The sequence below is a fragment of the Vulpes vulpes genome, chromosome 12, assembly GCF_048418805.1.
Source record: "Vulpes vulpes isolate BD-2025 chromosome 12, VulVul3, whole genome shotgun sequence".
In the NCBI taxonomy this organism is placed as follows: Eukaryota; Metazoa; Chordata; class Mammalia; order Carnivora; family Canidae; genus Vulpes; species Vulpes vulpes.
The window spans coordinates 178,293,158-178,309,169 of record NC_132791.1 but is presented as its reverse complement, the minus strand read 5'-3'; the positions used below and the strand labels follow the sequence as shown (position 1 = coordinate 178,309,169).

General features: G+C 43.4%; 1 protein-coding gene across 1 annotated transcript in view; it reads left to right on the top strand.

The window, feature by feature from the left end:
* The window catches only part of HYDIN (HYDIN axonemal central pair apparatus protein), a 332,032-nt gene that overhangs the window by 182,148 nt on the left and 133,872 nt on the right, over window positions 1-16,012 (top strand). Inside the window, exons 24-28 of the mRNA XM_072731571.1 lie at window positions 9,160-9,294; window positions 9,997-10,099; window positions 12,460-12,579; window positions 12,856-13,065; window positions 15,268-15,405. Coding sequence (XP_072587672.1) covers window positions 9,160-9,294; window positions 9,997-10,099; window positions 12,460-12,579; window positions 12,856-13,065; window positions 15,268-15,405 — 706 coding nt within the window. The remainder of the gene's footprint in view (window positions 1-9,159; window positions 9,295-9,996; window positions 10,100-12,459; window positions 12,580-12,855; window positions 13,066-15,267; window positions 15,406-16,012) is intronic.

The following is a 16,012-nucleotide window of genomic DNA, read 5'->3' as shown; positions in this document are numbered from 1 at the left end:
GGGGTCCCCCTTGAAATCTTAATATTAAGAGCATGAGAGAAAGATTCTGTAATTTTGACCATAAAAGTAACTATAACTGTGTGCTTATCTTGTGCCAGGCACACTTCTAACCCCATTAAGTATCTTAGCTCATATCACACAACAATCTTGGTATTAATATTCTCTACTTGAAATTGAGCCCACACAATTAATCTAAGACTCTAGGTGTGCACTGACTGCAAAGCCCCTGCCTTAACCACTATCTTCTACTGACATATCAAAGAGCATTTTTCTATATATTAGTAATATCCATCTTTCATTTAAATGAGTTTTTGTGAATACTTTATCCAAACATTGTGCTAGGTGCTGTGGGGATTACAAAGATAAATGACACCCCTCCCTCTCCATATGAATTGATAAACCATTGGTGGTGGTAGCGGTGGTTTTAGTATTTTCTGATTCATTCTTGCATGTTTTCATCCTCACTCACCATCAAAGACTCTGGAAGGACATGTGTGTGAAAACACATGTACTGAGAAGTGGAGAGGCAGAGTGTGGGGCCCAGCCACCTCCCTGTACTTCAAAAGCCAGGACCCCAAACTCAGCTGGCTCTTTATTTTTGTACTTCACAGTGTGTAACCAGAGAACCACTGCAGAACCTCACTTTAAAACCTTGGGTTCTGAATTTTTTTTTTTTTTAATGTTTGAAGGACACCACGTTGGCCTCTAAGAATCAGGTTGACCTGAGCAAGAAGTAACAGCAGGGCTTGACAGCAGTCACGTTGGAGGAGCTATTGCGTTGGCTTTAGGAGACAGAATGGGAAAGAGACATTGACAAGTGAGGTCCCAAAAATGAGCTCAACATATAAGTTGTTATACTAAGGACCTCAGTAATATGAGAACTGTCATGGTCTGTAGCCAGGTGGAGGTACTTTAGAGGAGGACCAAATAGGACTTGCTAAGGGGCTGGATATGAAGGAGAAGAAAAGTGTATATATCAAGGTCCATGCCTGGATTTTTGGTTCAAGGAACTAGATAGGTGATAATGCTGATGGGTGAAGAGAGGAAGAGTCCAGATTTGGTGGCAGAAGGATAAAGAGGGTCTGGGACTGGAAAGGACGGCAATGAAGTTCCATGAATATGTACCCCCACACCCTGCCCCACCATAGAGCAAGAATCAGTGTAGAAATTGGGCTCCTTCAGGACAACCTGGTGAGTAGCCAGATGAACCTGGTGAGTAGTTCACCTGCATGACAGCAGGTGAACAATAGAAATAGTTTCCATTAAACAGGACTTCCGGGATTCTTTTTAAGTAATGGATTTGTAAGTCTCTGTCATAGGCACTTAGCTCCTCACAATGCATTGACAGATGCCCCTTGACCAGAAGTTCATTTAAGAACTTCTGGCAGGAATGGGGTGGCAAAAATGAGGATGGAAATCTGAGTTCTTCTGAAGCCAGTGACAACATACAAGGAGTTTGCAAGATGTGCAGTTTTGTCTTCCTCGATCTTCCTATGCTCACTCTGTAGATGAGGTTCTGGGGATATCAAGATGATATGCTTTCTCGTGTTAGCCTTCTGTGATTCGAGGAGGCCCAAGAAGGGGACTTTGATTGGAAGAATAGGCAAAATTAGAGGACTTGGCAAAGAAGGCTGAGAAAGAAGAAGGTGTCCGCATCAACTTAGAAAAATACATAAAAAGTAAAAATAACTACTCAAAACTTCAAAAAAAAAAGAATTTGTTTCTAAATGGCAGCAAAAACAGTTCCATTTCCAGTGATACGGTGGGCTATAATGCCAATTTGAATATATATATTTTTTTAAATTTCAAGGTATAGATGATCTAACAGGAATTCCCACAGATAAAGTCCCAAGAAACATTGAGCATTTATATTAGTGTGCTGTTTTGTTAGTTTGCTAGTTTACCTCAGACTGGAAGGCTTAAACAACATAAATGTATTTTCTCACAGTTCTGGAAACTAGAAATCTGAGATCAAAGTGGTGGCAGAGTTGGTTCCTTCTGTGGGCTGTGAGGGAAGGATCTATTCTAGGTCATCTTCTTGGCTTGGAGATGACTGTCTTCCCCTTATGCCTTCCCTCTATAACCAAATTTCCAAATTTTATAATAATAAAGTGAATCTTGTATCACCCTCATTCTAAATATGACATTCTTAGTAAATTTGAAGCCCCTCATAAAAGAGAACAGTGTGAGGTCAGCTTTCAGCTGACCTGCTTATACTGCATGGTGATGTCTCTAGAAGCTTCCCAGGTCTCCCTCATCAGGCCTCCCATGGCCCATCCGTCTAGAATTTCCTCTCCGGCTATGATGGGCCAGCTAATTTATCTGACTAGGGAGTCACATTAGCGTCTGGGACTGATGGGAAGACTCTAGCCATCTCTCAAGTCTTAGCTTCCAGAAACAAGTTCCTGCCTTTGTAGTGGGCCCACAAGAAATCAAGGCCAACCCTTTGAAGGAGACCTTTGAAGAGGGTGGACTTTTTTGCTCATTTCATATTTAACTTAAAGGTGATCACCGTTAGGGATCATGTCATCTACTTCTGTTTGCAGTTGGTTCATACAATTTCCTGAGATACCATGTTTGTTACCCCATAAAGAAATGAACTGAGGTGTTTTCATTTCACTTTTGAGTATTATGAAACTTTTCGTCCTGCTTTTATGTTGTTACAGAAGAACTCTAGTTACCTTATTACAGATTCATTCTTTTTAAGGCATCTTTCCAGTCAGTGCCTCCAACACTGGTGGAGGGTATTGGCCTCGTAGATATCCAGTGTGAGTTACGCTGGCTTCTAAAGAAATCAGTGGAAAGCATCAGTGCATATTTGAACCTGAGTTAGGGTTATGTCTGCTTGGTTCATTTAGTGATCTGATTCTTAAAAAGAGTCTATTTGATTTATCTACGTGTTCATATTAATTAAAATCCCCCAAAGCTAGCTCCATCTACTGAAGACCAGACATAAAAAGAAATCAACTTGAAAAAACCATCCTGTTTTGAAAGTATTTCTAAAGGGCTTTGAAACCTATAGCAAGGGAGATTTCACAGCCTACCTACCTGTTAGGCTGTCTTTCGAAAAGTATGTAGCAGTGGGGACACCTTCTGGAGCTTTTACAGAAGTGGCCATTTCTCACAGAAATCCCTCTGGAGAGCTTCAAGGAGATTCTGGGTACATTCCTCCACTACTCACCTTGCAGCAAAACTCTTTGTAGGAAATCACTTCAAGGCAAGGTCAACTGTGGCTTTCTTTTCCTTACCTAGATTACAATTAGGACAGAACCTTCATTGTCCAAATAAAGGTTCTAGACAATATGCTGGATGTTCTTTATGTTGTGGTTTCCACTTACTTTTAAAATGAAAAAGCCTGCAAGTCACTGCCATGGGCATGTGCAACCAAGGAGAAGCCCTTAACCATTAATGAGGTAGACCATCCAACAAAGTTAAGAGTGTGAGCTTTGGAGCTAGGCTAACTTAGCCACTTATTTGCTCTCTGAGCTTCAGTGTTATCATCTGAAGACTGAGGACCATCCTAGTACCTACCTCATGGAGCTATTGTGAAGATTTAATTAGACAGCCCTTATTAAGTGCTTAATATAGTACCCGGTAGAGAGTAAGTGACTGCAGTTATATAATTAGGGTCTGTTTTAATCTGTTTGGACTGCTATAACAAAATAGCAGACACTGGTGGCTTACAAGCAACACACATTCATCTCTCACAGTTCTGAAGGCTGCAAAGCCCAGATGATGGCACATAAGCCTTGCTGTCTGGTGACAACTGCTTTCTGGTTCACAGATGGTGTCTGAAGGGCTGAGCTAGCTCTCTCCACCAATTTGTGTGACCTTCTTGCCACCATCTTCTTAGCCCATGGTTCTCTTAGCCTTGAGTGCACATTAGAATCATGTTGGAAGCTTTTAAATTTCCTGACTCCAAGTAAATCAGAATCTCTACAGTTGGGACTTGGGCATCATTTGGTCTTAGAGTTCCAAAGGTGATTCCAGTGGACAGCTGCAGGGAGACCCACTGTTCTAGAAGCTCCAAGTGCAACTCCTTTTGAGAACCTTTAAAAAAAAAATATGAGTTCAACCCCTAAGGTCTGGGTAACTCGAGTTCCAGCTACTCAATTTTGTTCCACCACCTTCTCCCTTTGCACAGGTGACCAGTTGGAAGCATTCTGGGACACAGTAAAGTCAAAGGGCTAAGGCAGGCTGCTTTCATAATGGGTATGTGTCTGCAGTTTGCTTTCCTTTCTCCTGTGGCAGAGCTAGAACGAGCTGGTAGGGGAGGCACTGAGCCAGCCCCATCTGTCATTTGCTTCCCAATGTGGGAGGTTCAGCAACTGTAAGACCACAAAGCCAGGCAATAAATAAGGAAACATGGCTGGGACTTTGTGCCTAGAGGAGCTCAGGAATTTGCCTACTTTTAACATGACTTAAAGCAACGGATTATAATCTCTATTTAGAAAACGGGCTAATCTGGGGATCCCTGGGTGGCGCAGCGGTTTGGCGCCTGCCTTTGGCCCAGGGCGCGATCCTGGAGACCTGGGATCGAATCCCACATCAGGCTCCCAGTGCATGGAGCCTGCTTCTCCCTCTGCCTGTGTCTCTGCCTCTCTCTCTCTCTCTGTGACTATCATAAATAAATAAAAAAATTAAAAAAAAAAAAAAAGAAAAGAAAACGGGCTAATCTAATCTGGAGCAGGTTTGTGATCAGTCGAGCTAGAGGAAGGGAGGGAGGCAGGGAAGGAATTAATCTGAATTCCAACAATGAAGGTGTTCCCCAGCAGTCCCAGCACAAGAGCAGCTCACAGCATTGGACTTTCACCCTGACTCAGGCACCCTGCAGAGCTTCCCCACTTATTAAGCCTCAAACTATCAGATGAGGAGAAGTCTATCACTAACACAGTACCCACGTCGCAGAGTTACATAGTATGTGAATGGGGAAGCCAGAGTTCAAACCCAGGCTGTCTGACCCTCCTGGTCTTGAACTGACCCCCTGTGCACTCTGCACACCTTACTGTTGGAGCAATTGTGTCCTGAGTGGCACCCATTCATACGTCTCGGACTCTGGCCTCTGAGTCCTTTGAAGCAAGATTTGGCTTTCTTATCTTTGGAATCCTACAATGCTGCGGTGGTCTCCTTAGAAACAGAGGCTGAGATGGCAATTCTTGGGCAGGTGATTTATCAAGTAAGGCTCTTGGGGGAAACTGTAAGAGAATTAAAAAATGAGATAGGACAAGGGGTAACTAGGGGACCTGCCTGACGTCATGCAGAGCTCTGGAATGTAAATTGTCTCTGAGTTTGTCCCACTCAGAGCCCTCAAGCTCATCCAGCCATCCTGGCCTGCAGTTCACACCCTACTGGGAAGGAGGGCATAATCTTCCAGGCAGCTCACAGGGGAAGCAATTCCAGACAAAGGGGCAGCCAACACCCAGAGCACCCAGTGCATGGTGAAAGAGAGCTAAGCACTGTGCCAACAGTAACTGCTATAGTCAATGATTTAAATATAAATGAGTATATATATATATATATATAATCAGCATATATGAGCCAAACAAAACACACCTTTTTTCCAGCCAGTGGTGGTTTTCACCCTTTCATAGAATCCAGGTGCAATAAATCAATAACTCCTTGAATTAGAAGTCATTGTGTCTACTTCAAGGCTGCTCCCCACTCCCCCACCCTCCCGCCCCGAGACCTGGGCTGCCCGCTCAGATGTCAGCACACGGCCAGCACACACCCAGCCGTCTCCAGATTTCACCTGAACCACAGCACAAAATCTTAACTGAAATGCAGGCACACTCAGGGCTGTTAATTATGATGCAGCCCTACCACCGGTGAAGAGAAAATAACAAATAAGACTCCACCGGTGAAGAGAAAATAACAAATAAGACTGGTGGACTTTTAAAGTAGCACGAAAGAGCGTATTGATCCTAACTTACCCAAGAGTTGAAAATCAAATATGAGGAGGGAATCTGCTGGGCCCAAACCAGTGTGGTTGATGGACAGTGTGTCTGGTGTTCCCGTGATCTGTCACGGCTAAAGGGAGGGTTTCTTCCCTGGCTCCTCCCGTGACTCTCATATGGGTAGCTCTGGAATTGGAGCAATATTGATTTTCCTTGTTTGCTATGTACTCTCTTTTAAAAATAACTGAATGTAATCCTGTTGGGGTCAGCATAAGAGGAAAATAATTATCTGTTCCTGAGGGTAAAATGAAATCTGATCCCAAAAACCACCAACACTCTATTTCAATTTTTTGGAGCAGGTTTTTTATTTTAATGATAAATTAAAGCCTTCATTATGACAAAGGTTTCACTGTCTCCTGTGGCTCAGTCTGTTAGCAGTAAGGCTGCCTGCCCAGTCTCCTTTGTTTGTTTCCAGAGACCTCTCACTTCCAATTGTTCGGGTATCATTATCAATGGAAGTGTTGTTTTTCCTCAGGTCTGCAGACATGATACAGCTTTGAATTTTTCCTTTGCAGATATTCCCATATGCTTTTTCTTTTTCTTTTTTTTTTTTTCCATTCAGCACAACATCCCAGGGATGTGCAAATGTTGGATGAGAGAGTGCTATTATGTGGGGCAGCTCGGCAGACTCTCCCCAGGCGTCTCTGCTGACCTGGGGTGATTTAATGATTGCTCCGAATGGTCCTCTGCTTATATGCACTGTCCCTAGCTGGGAAGGCTGAGTGATAGCCTCATATTAATTATCAGCTCCAGTCCTTAGCCATCTTGTTGCCATTCCTACCTACCGTGGGTCCTAAATCTGGCTGTAAATTAGAATCACCTGGGAAGGCTGTTAAAAATCTAATTCCTGGGCCATGTCTGAGACCTGCCAAATCTGAATTTACCTGAGAATGGGATTCAGGAGACTTTATTTTAATGAGCTTCCCAGCACCCAGCCCAACATGGTTCCTCAGCCTAAGGAACCATTCTGGTCTGGTTTCAGCCTAAGGTAATGTCATCTCAAGACATCTGGCCTGGAATAAGCCAAAATGGAAGCTCATGGAAGCAGATGAAAAAGAGCTTTTGCACTCTTTTCCAAGGTCTTACAGAATGGGATGGGTGGGGATGGGATGGAGGTGCAGTGGAATGTAAACCCCATGGGTGGTGGAGGTTTGTTCTTTTTTTGTAATGCAAGTGTCTGATTTAAGCTTTGATTGCCAAGACATCCATTTCAAAGAGGCACCACTTCAGAGGCAGCAATCTCGAATAAACACATTGCCAGCCATATAAGGAGATAAGGAGCCAGGCCGCCTCCTCGCGCTGAGGCTCCTTCGATGTAGAGATTTGGTTGTTTTTGATAACCGATCATTTGGGCTACCTGTCTTTCTCTTCCCCAAACTGTAAATTCTCATTCTCATGTTTTAAATTCACCAGTAGGGAGTGAGCCTGAGAAACCCTAGCTCAGTCTCTCTTTTTTTTCTCTTTCTCTCTCTCTCTTTCTCTAAAATAAATAGTAAATCCTAAAAAACAAAAAATAAGAACCACAGGGCTGGTCCAACCATATCAGTTATTGATGGGATGAGACTGGACACAAAACACATCAAATAGCTGAATTATCCTATATGCTGTTTACCTGTTCCCATTCAACCATCCATCCATCCATCCATCCATCCATTTGTTTAATCAGACATATATTGAACTCATGCTCTACTTAGAAGACCCTCGGCAATGAGGGCTCTTGGATCCACCCTCTAAGTCCTCACAGTTCCATAGTGAGGTGTTAGCCCATTGTTTTCCCAAGGGAAAGCTGAACTGATCTCTCTCTCTTTTTTTTTTTTTTAAAGGATTTATTATTTATTTGAGAGAGAGTGCAACAGGGGGAGGGGCAAAGAGAGTGAATCTGAAGCAGATTCCCCACTGAGCACAGAGCCCGTGGGGTTCAATCCCAGGACCCTGAGATCGCAATCTGAGCTGAAATCAAGAGTCGGATGCTTAACTGACTGAGCTACCCAGGTGCCCCTGAGATGATCTTTCTTCTTTTTTTTTTTAATTTTAATTTTAATTTTTTAAATAAATTTATTTTTTATTGGTGTTCAATTTGTCAACATACAGAATAACGCCCAGTGCTCATCCTGTCAAGTGCCCACCTCAGTGCCCGCCACCCAATCACCCCCACCCCCCGCCCACCTCCCCTTCCACCACCCCTAGTTTGTTTCCCAGAGTTAAGAGTCTTTCATGCTCTGTCTCTTCTTAAAAAGAGCAAACAAGGCTCAGCTCAGAGCCCTCACCAAGCAAGAAAAGAACACTGATTTTCTTTCTGTCATATTGATTTTTCTAAATATGGCAGATAAAACTGGGTTTTAATTTATGGCAATGACATACAACTTTCCCTTAAAATCACCTATTAATGAACAGCATCATTGAATGATTAAAATTTAAAATTTCAAACACTGAACACCAAGTATGCATGGGGATGTGGGCCACCAGAGCCCCCCTTCCCTTCTTAGCAACTGTATTCATAGGATTAAAGGCTGGAAACAGCCAAGTTGCCCATCAACACGAAGATGGATAAACACGTTCATCATCCACACCATGGAATACTGCTTGGTGATAAAAAAAAGAAAAGAAAAGAAAAGAAAAGAACAGAGTACTTACTGCTCCTCAAAATGACATAGATGAATCTAAAAGACATTATGCTGAATGAAAGAAATTAGACACAAAAGAGTACATATTTATTATTCTACTTATTATAAAACTGTAGCCATATCTAATCCACAGTGATATAAAGCAGGTTTTTTCTGGTGCCCTAGTCCTGGTCACCTGGGTGCAGGGTCCTTGGTCATTCACCCATTCATAACCAATGCCCGAGTGCTGACCCCAGGCCAGGCACTGCACTAGCTGCCATATTACATAGAGGTCCTCAGGGAGCTCACAGTCTACCAGGGATAGAAAAAAGAAGTATGAAGAGGAAGTCCAGGGGCTGTGGCACTCAGAAAAGAGTCACTGGACCCAGACTGGCAGGGAGTGGTCAGGAAACATTTTAGGAGAAAGTGAAACCTAAGATTTAGAAAAGGTAAGTCTAAGGGATGGTACAGGGCAGGTCCTTCTAGACCTGTCTGGTGTGAGATTTATTTGGAGTGTAGCCTCAGAAATCAAGAGCCCACTGCACACTGATTTGCAAAAGCTGACATGTGCCCATGTGCCTGTGTCTCTCCTGCCTTTGTAGGTTTGGGTCATGGCCACGGAAAGCCTACAGTACCCCACTGTCCCAGGTGGAGTCCATCCCCATAACCTCAGCTTCTGTCAATTCACCAGCAGTGCCAGCAACAGAGTCCCCCGAGGTGGATCTAAATGATTTTAAGTAAGTGCAATTGCAAAGCCAGAATGGTCTTTTTTTTTTTTAATAGCATTTTTTCTTTCTCTACACTGACGTACAATCTCAAACTCATCCCTTATTTATTCATCCAGCCACTCAGTAGTCAGCAGTTTAGCGAGTGCCTTCTGTGCATGACACCCTGGACTATGCATCTGGGATAGGGTGGAAAATCATTTCTGCCCTCAGGAAGTCATCAGCTCCTGAGTCCTGGAGGACTAAGCCCTTCCCATCACATTGCCCTCTCCATCTGTCCAGGGTCTGCAGCCAGGGTCAGGTCAAGGGTAGCAAGCAGAAAAGGATATGACAATTGGCCAAACAGCATATCCTCACAATAAAATGCTGCAGTAAATAATGAAGCTTAACGTTGAGAACCAGGGACACAGCAAATTGTCTGAAGAATTGCTAGAGCTTTTCATAATGTGGCCCCGGGCGTAGTAGGCCAGGAAAGAGGGGTTGGATCTGTGGACAGTTGACGAGCCTGATGACCCAGAGTCCGTGTTTGAGGCCAGGGAGGAACACAGCACTGCCCAGCTGACCTCTGGAGAAAAGCATCATTTGAGTGAAAACCCCATTTACCCTTGGGGGTGCAGTAGAGGGAGAGAGGAAGGTAGGGCTCTGACATAGCTGAAGACTGTGTGGAGTTGGTTACCAAATAAGTGATTCAACACATTGCGTTCAACTCTCCAGGACTATCCTCATGGATGAAGATGTTGGCCCTGAAGAAAGAGAAAACAAAAAACCCGAAGTGCCCACCATGATCATCTCGGATGTACCGTTTCCTCTCCATGCGGTGGGTTGGCAAGTCGAGGGTCCTTCCTGTAAAACAAAAACAGAGGCAGGAGCAGTGGCAAGTGTAATCCTGGGGTTTGGGTGGGATGCGGCTGTGGAACCTTATCCAGGTCGTTCCCCAACCAAACACTCACAGAACCAGCACCCCATTGAGAGCCGGATACCTCAGCAGCTAGATTTTCTCTGGTTACCTCTAATCCGTGGCACTCTTCCCAGCCCCCAGATAATCTACAAAAGGAGAAAGGTTTTCCTCAGTAATTCCATAGTAAAAACAAGGGAGAGATCAAGGGATTTTAAAAATTCATACCCTTAAACTCTCCTTCTAGAAGAATGGCCTAAGGAAATCATTGGAGATATAAAGATTTAGGTACAAAGATGTTTGTCACAACACTTTAGAAATAGCAAAAAATCAGAAAAATAAATTATTGTAGGCCCATGAAAATATACAATCTTTTAAAATAGGGTTTGTCTCAGTAATGGCAGAGTAGGGATAAGCAAGCATTTTTATACTTTGTAGGTAGGATTACAAATTGGTATGGCCTCCCTGACATACAATTTGGCAAGTGTATCAAAATTTAAAATGCACAGCTCCTCTGCTAGGATACTTTACTTGAGATACACCTTTACATTCTCATAGAGGTATAATTTTCCTTGTATACTACAGCTTTGTTGGTAAAGCAAGGAAAATTGGAAACAACTTTACTCCACCAATAGGAGACTGGTGGAATGGAACTGGAGGGTATTATGCTGAGTGAAATAAGTCAATCGGAGAAGGAAAAACAGTTTATGTTCTCATTCATTTGGGGAATATGAATAATAGTGAAAGGGAATATAAAGGAAGGGAAAAGAAATGTTGGGAAATATCAGGAAGGGAGACAGAACATAAAGACTCCTAACTCGGGGAAACGAACTAGGGGTGGTGGAAGGGGAGGAGGGCGGGTGTTGGAGGGGAATGGGTGATGGGCACTGAGGTGGACACTTGACGGGATGAGCACTGGGTGTTTTTCTGTATGTTGGTAAATTGAACACCAATAAAAATTAATTAAAAAAAAAAAAAGGAGACTGGTGGAATAAACCAAATTGTATCTGCGCAAGGCAATACTATACATTTTTTTTTTTAATGAGGAAATTCCCTAATACTGATTTAGAGCAATCTCTGATAATTAAAACATGCATGTTCTACATTTTTTATTTTCTCGTATTTTAATTCTAGTATAGTTAACATACAATGTTATATTAGTTTCAGGTGTACAATATAGTGATTCAACAAGTCTATATTACACAGTGCTCCTCATGATAAGTGTACTCTTACTCCCCAACACCTATCTTCACCCGGCCTGTCACCCACCTCCCCTCTAGTAACCACCTGTTTGTTCTCTGTGGTTAAGAATCTGTTTCTTGGTTTGTCTCTTCTTTTTCTTTGTTCATTTGCTTTCTTTCTTAAATCCCACATATGAGTGAAATCATATGGTATTTGTCTTCCTCAGACTGACTTATCTCACTTAGCATTATACTCTCTAGGTCCATCCATATTGTTGCAAATGACAAAATGTGATTCTTCTTTTTTTAAGATTTTATTTATTTATTTATTCATGAGAGACACAGAGAGAGAGGCAGAGACGTAGGCAGAGGGAGAAGCAGGCTCCCAGTGGGGAGCTCAATGTGGGACTCGATCCCAGGACTCCGGGATCACAACCTGATCCAAAGTCAGACACTTAACCACCACTAAGCCACCCACGTGCCCCTGTGATTCTTTTTTATGGCTAAGTAATATATATATATATATCCCCCACCTCTTCTTTATCCATTCATCTATCAGTGAACACTTGGGCTGCTTTTGTAATTTGGCTCTTGTAAGTAATACTGCAACAACACAGGGGTTAATATATCCTTTTGAATTACTGTTTTCATATTCTTTGGGTAAGTATCCAGTAGTGGAATTACTGGGTGGCTCAGCAATTGGGCATTTGCCTTTGGCTAATGATCCCAGAGTCCTGGGATTGAGTCCCACATCGGGCCTCCAGCATAGAGCCTGCTTCTCCCTCTGTCTGTGTCTCTGCCTCTCTCTCTTTCTGTGTTTCTCATGAATAAATAAATAAAATCTTTAGAAAAAAATAAAGTGATCCCATATTGATAGGCATTTAGTTTGTTTTCAGAGTTTTGCTATTATAAATAGTGCTGCAGTAAACATCCTTGGACATATGTTTTGGACACTTGTCCAATTATCTCCATAGGGGAAAAACTGTACTATTTTTAAGGTATAAACAATATACTTTAGTTTTCTCTCACTAGGTGGGGAGGAGCATATCAATGACCTGTTGTGAATGCTTGCTAGTTTTTCCTCACACCTCTAATTTGTAGGGATTAAAACTTAGCTCTGCTGAAACAGAAAAAACAGACCCAAACCAGAGCCAGATGGAGTTTCAGGAACCCCCATGGCTCTCTGAACGGGAAGAAACGCTGTCCATCGGGATAGAAGAGGTAAGTAACACCTCAAGGGCCCTAAAGTCAGGGGGTACTAACTCTTCTTAACAGAGCTCCTGTCTCAAGTTAGAGGTTTAAGTCTTGCCAGGCCACTCTCCCCTCTGTTGCCATCATTTATGTCCAGGGTGCTGGGCTAGGTACCTTCCATGGAATCAAACAAGTCAAAGTCAGGAATTCCTCTGTAAACTGACTGAAGCTTAACCCACTCTTTGTAGGCTCATCCCCCCAATTGATGCTCTCTGACAGAACTTTTACGGATGTTTCGTGTTACAGGTGTTTGATATTCTGCCCCTGTATGGAGTGCTGCGGCCGCATAGTAGCCACCAGATATCCGTCACCTTCTATGGACACTGTGACATCATTGCACAGGCTAAAGCCCTGTGCGAAGTGGAAGGAGGGCCCACCTATGAGATACTGCTGAGGGGAGAGGCCTCCCTGGTCAACTATTCCTTTGACACCAAGGACATTAACTATGGATTACAGGTATTGCCAGTGACAGGGAGGAGATCTCGTGGCTTCACCTTAAACATCGCACACAGTCCTGTGCTCTTACCCCCCCTGGAACCCTGGATCATCGCAGTCTCACCAGCACCCCTAACCTTGATCCCCGATCCACCTCCCTAACCCTGATCATCCCACCGCCAGCTGCTGGCCAGGCATTTTCACTTGCCTCTCTCTCTCTCCTGGAATTCAGCATGTTAGATGCCTTCCCTGTCCATGCAGAAGCCCATATACCGACCTCTCTGTTTCTTTCAATAGCACTACCACCTTCTCAGTCCCTTAAGTTTACAATCTCCAAGGCATTTTCCACTGCACTCTCTCCATCACCTCCCCACATCCTTACTGGCATCCAGGCTTGCTAATTCATCAAGTAGGATCTCTCTGCCTTGGTTTGTTGTTCCTGTGGTTCCTGAGGTTCTCACAGCACAGGAGCTTATCAAGCCATGCTTGAGACATAACAGCACTTCTTCTCAAACCGTAACATGCATATGAGTCACCTGGGAATCTGATTCTAGTGCAGATTCAGATCCAATAGGTCTAGGATGGAGCCTCAGAATCTGCATTTCTATAAGCTCCCAGGTGACACTGAGGACCCCATGGAAGCAAGGAATTACACCACGTTCATAGTTTCTACCACCAACCCATGTAGACTGCATTGCCCCCATGGACTTTCCCAAAACTGCATTCTCATCCCATCAGTCTCAGAATAATTAGCCCCAGCAGCATTTGGGAAGGCAACATAGTATTGAGAAGAGAGCACGGTGTTGTAGTCAGAAGAACTGGGATGTTACTTACCCCAGTTCGACTTCCTAGTATGTCACCTTGAGCATATCACCTTACCTCTCCAAGCCACAGTACCTCTCAGTACCCCTATAAAATAGGGATGGGGTCACATTCCTAGATAGGAGAATGCCTCTCTCCCTAAGTGGTTGTGGTCACTTCAGTAAAATATCTGGTCAGTACTGCGCATGGGCCACAGAAGGCCTCCAATCCTGAGTCCCTTTCTCTGTCACCCATTGGGTCGGAGCCAAGCTCTTCCACCTGGCAGAGGGTATCCTCTATTAACTGATGCTCCTTACACACTAGGTTTCATTTCTTGTCATTTCATATTATAGCCCATTCATCCATTTGTGGTCCAACTGGTTTACCTACCAATGCTACTACTTCCCAGGCCTTTCTGCCTCAATACTTAATTTATATTATCCCTCTTCTCCACTCTGCCAACCCCAAGTCTACACACACTGTAAGACTCAGCTCAGTCTCCATACTCGAGTTTTCTTTCTCTTACTTTGCATTCTCTTGGCATGTAAGTATATTCTTTGCTGTAATGTACATTCTAATTTTCGTTTTGGAAAAATTGTTGATTCTGTGTCTGTACATCTCCTTTTCCCAATTAGATTTTATGTAATGTACTCAGAGACCCTATTTCATGCCAAATTTAATGGGAATTAACCCCCCTGCATTATATAGCTATTGCATATATAATTACTGAATTGCATGTGTGCATGTGTGTTTATAGGTTAAAGATTGTGCCTAAAAACAAATTCACCCAACACCTATTGGGACTATGTCCGTTCAGTTGACCAAATAGAATTCTCTTTCATTCCTTATCTCCAGGGTCCTCTGGGCAATTGATTCTGGCTCAGCTCAGAGTATATTCTTTGAAGCAGCCCATCCTTGCCCTAGCTTATCCTGAAGAGGCCTCAGTTTGTAGTTATCAGACCTTCTGATTAGCTGCTGAGTTATGTTAGTAAAATCTCCGCAAAAATGGCACGCCTTGCCTATTACTTCCATGTCTTTCTATATAAATAGAAAAAAAATTGAATTCTGAACATAAATTGTATCCAAAGAGTAAATAAATATTAGTCTAGGAAAGCTTACTTTTAAGATCTTCTGTTGTCAGTTCTTTGTGGGTGAAGTGGGTGAGGTGCTCAGGGTCAGACCTCCCTGCATGCAGCCCCACTCACCTGAATTAGTTGTTAACCTGGAGCCAGGTTTGCAGGATCTGCTGCTCCTCTGGCTCCAGTGGCCACCTTTTGGCGATAGTGAAATGTGGATTGCCCAGTGTCTATATCATGAAAACTGAAATCCGTGTCCATGAGACTTATTTGTCCGTTCACCTTGGTGGGGATGATGGCAGCATCCCAAAGGGTGTCCACCAGCAGTTCCTCTTCTCCTCTCAAGCTGTTCAATCACGTCACGGAGAATGAAATCACACTGAAGAATACTGGCAAAGTTGGCTTTGAGTTCAAGGTTCTGACTGACCACCTATCTTCACCAGACAACCTTCTGCCCGGAGTGCCCCTAATCCTGCCCCTCTCGGTGAGTAGCCTTCTTGCCCACAATGGCCATGTGGCAGTGATAGGAACGACCCCCAAGTTCAAACCCACAAGCTGCACCCCCATGGCACATGGGGTTATGCTAAACAATCACTGCTAGGATTATGGGTGTGATTTTTTTTTAAAGATTTTATTTAGTTTTTCATGAGAGACACAGAGTGAGAGAGAGGCAGAGACACAAGCAGAGGGAGAAGCATCTCCATGCAGGGAGCCTGATGTGGGACTCGTGGGACTCGATCCCAGACTCATGCCCTGGGCCAAAGGCAGCGCTAAACCGCTGAGCCACCCGGGCTACCTGCGATTTTTTTTTTTTAACAAAAAAATAGAGTCCTCAGAAACAATTAAAAATAAATAAATAAATTCAAGCACTTTATTCATTTATTAAACAAGTATTTATTGAGTCTTGCATTAGCCAGACACTCTTCAGGCACCAGGGATTCCCCTTATGAACAAGACAATATATAACCCCACGGGTTGGTTTGGTTTGTTTTTTCTTTTTTTTCATGATTATAAGAATGATTTGTTTCCACTCACGTCCTCACACTTCTCTTGTTAATTCCTTGAAGCCAAGGGCCTCTTCCCCTCTTGGG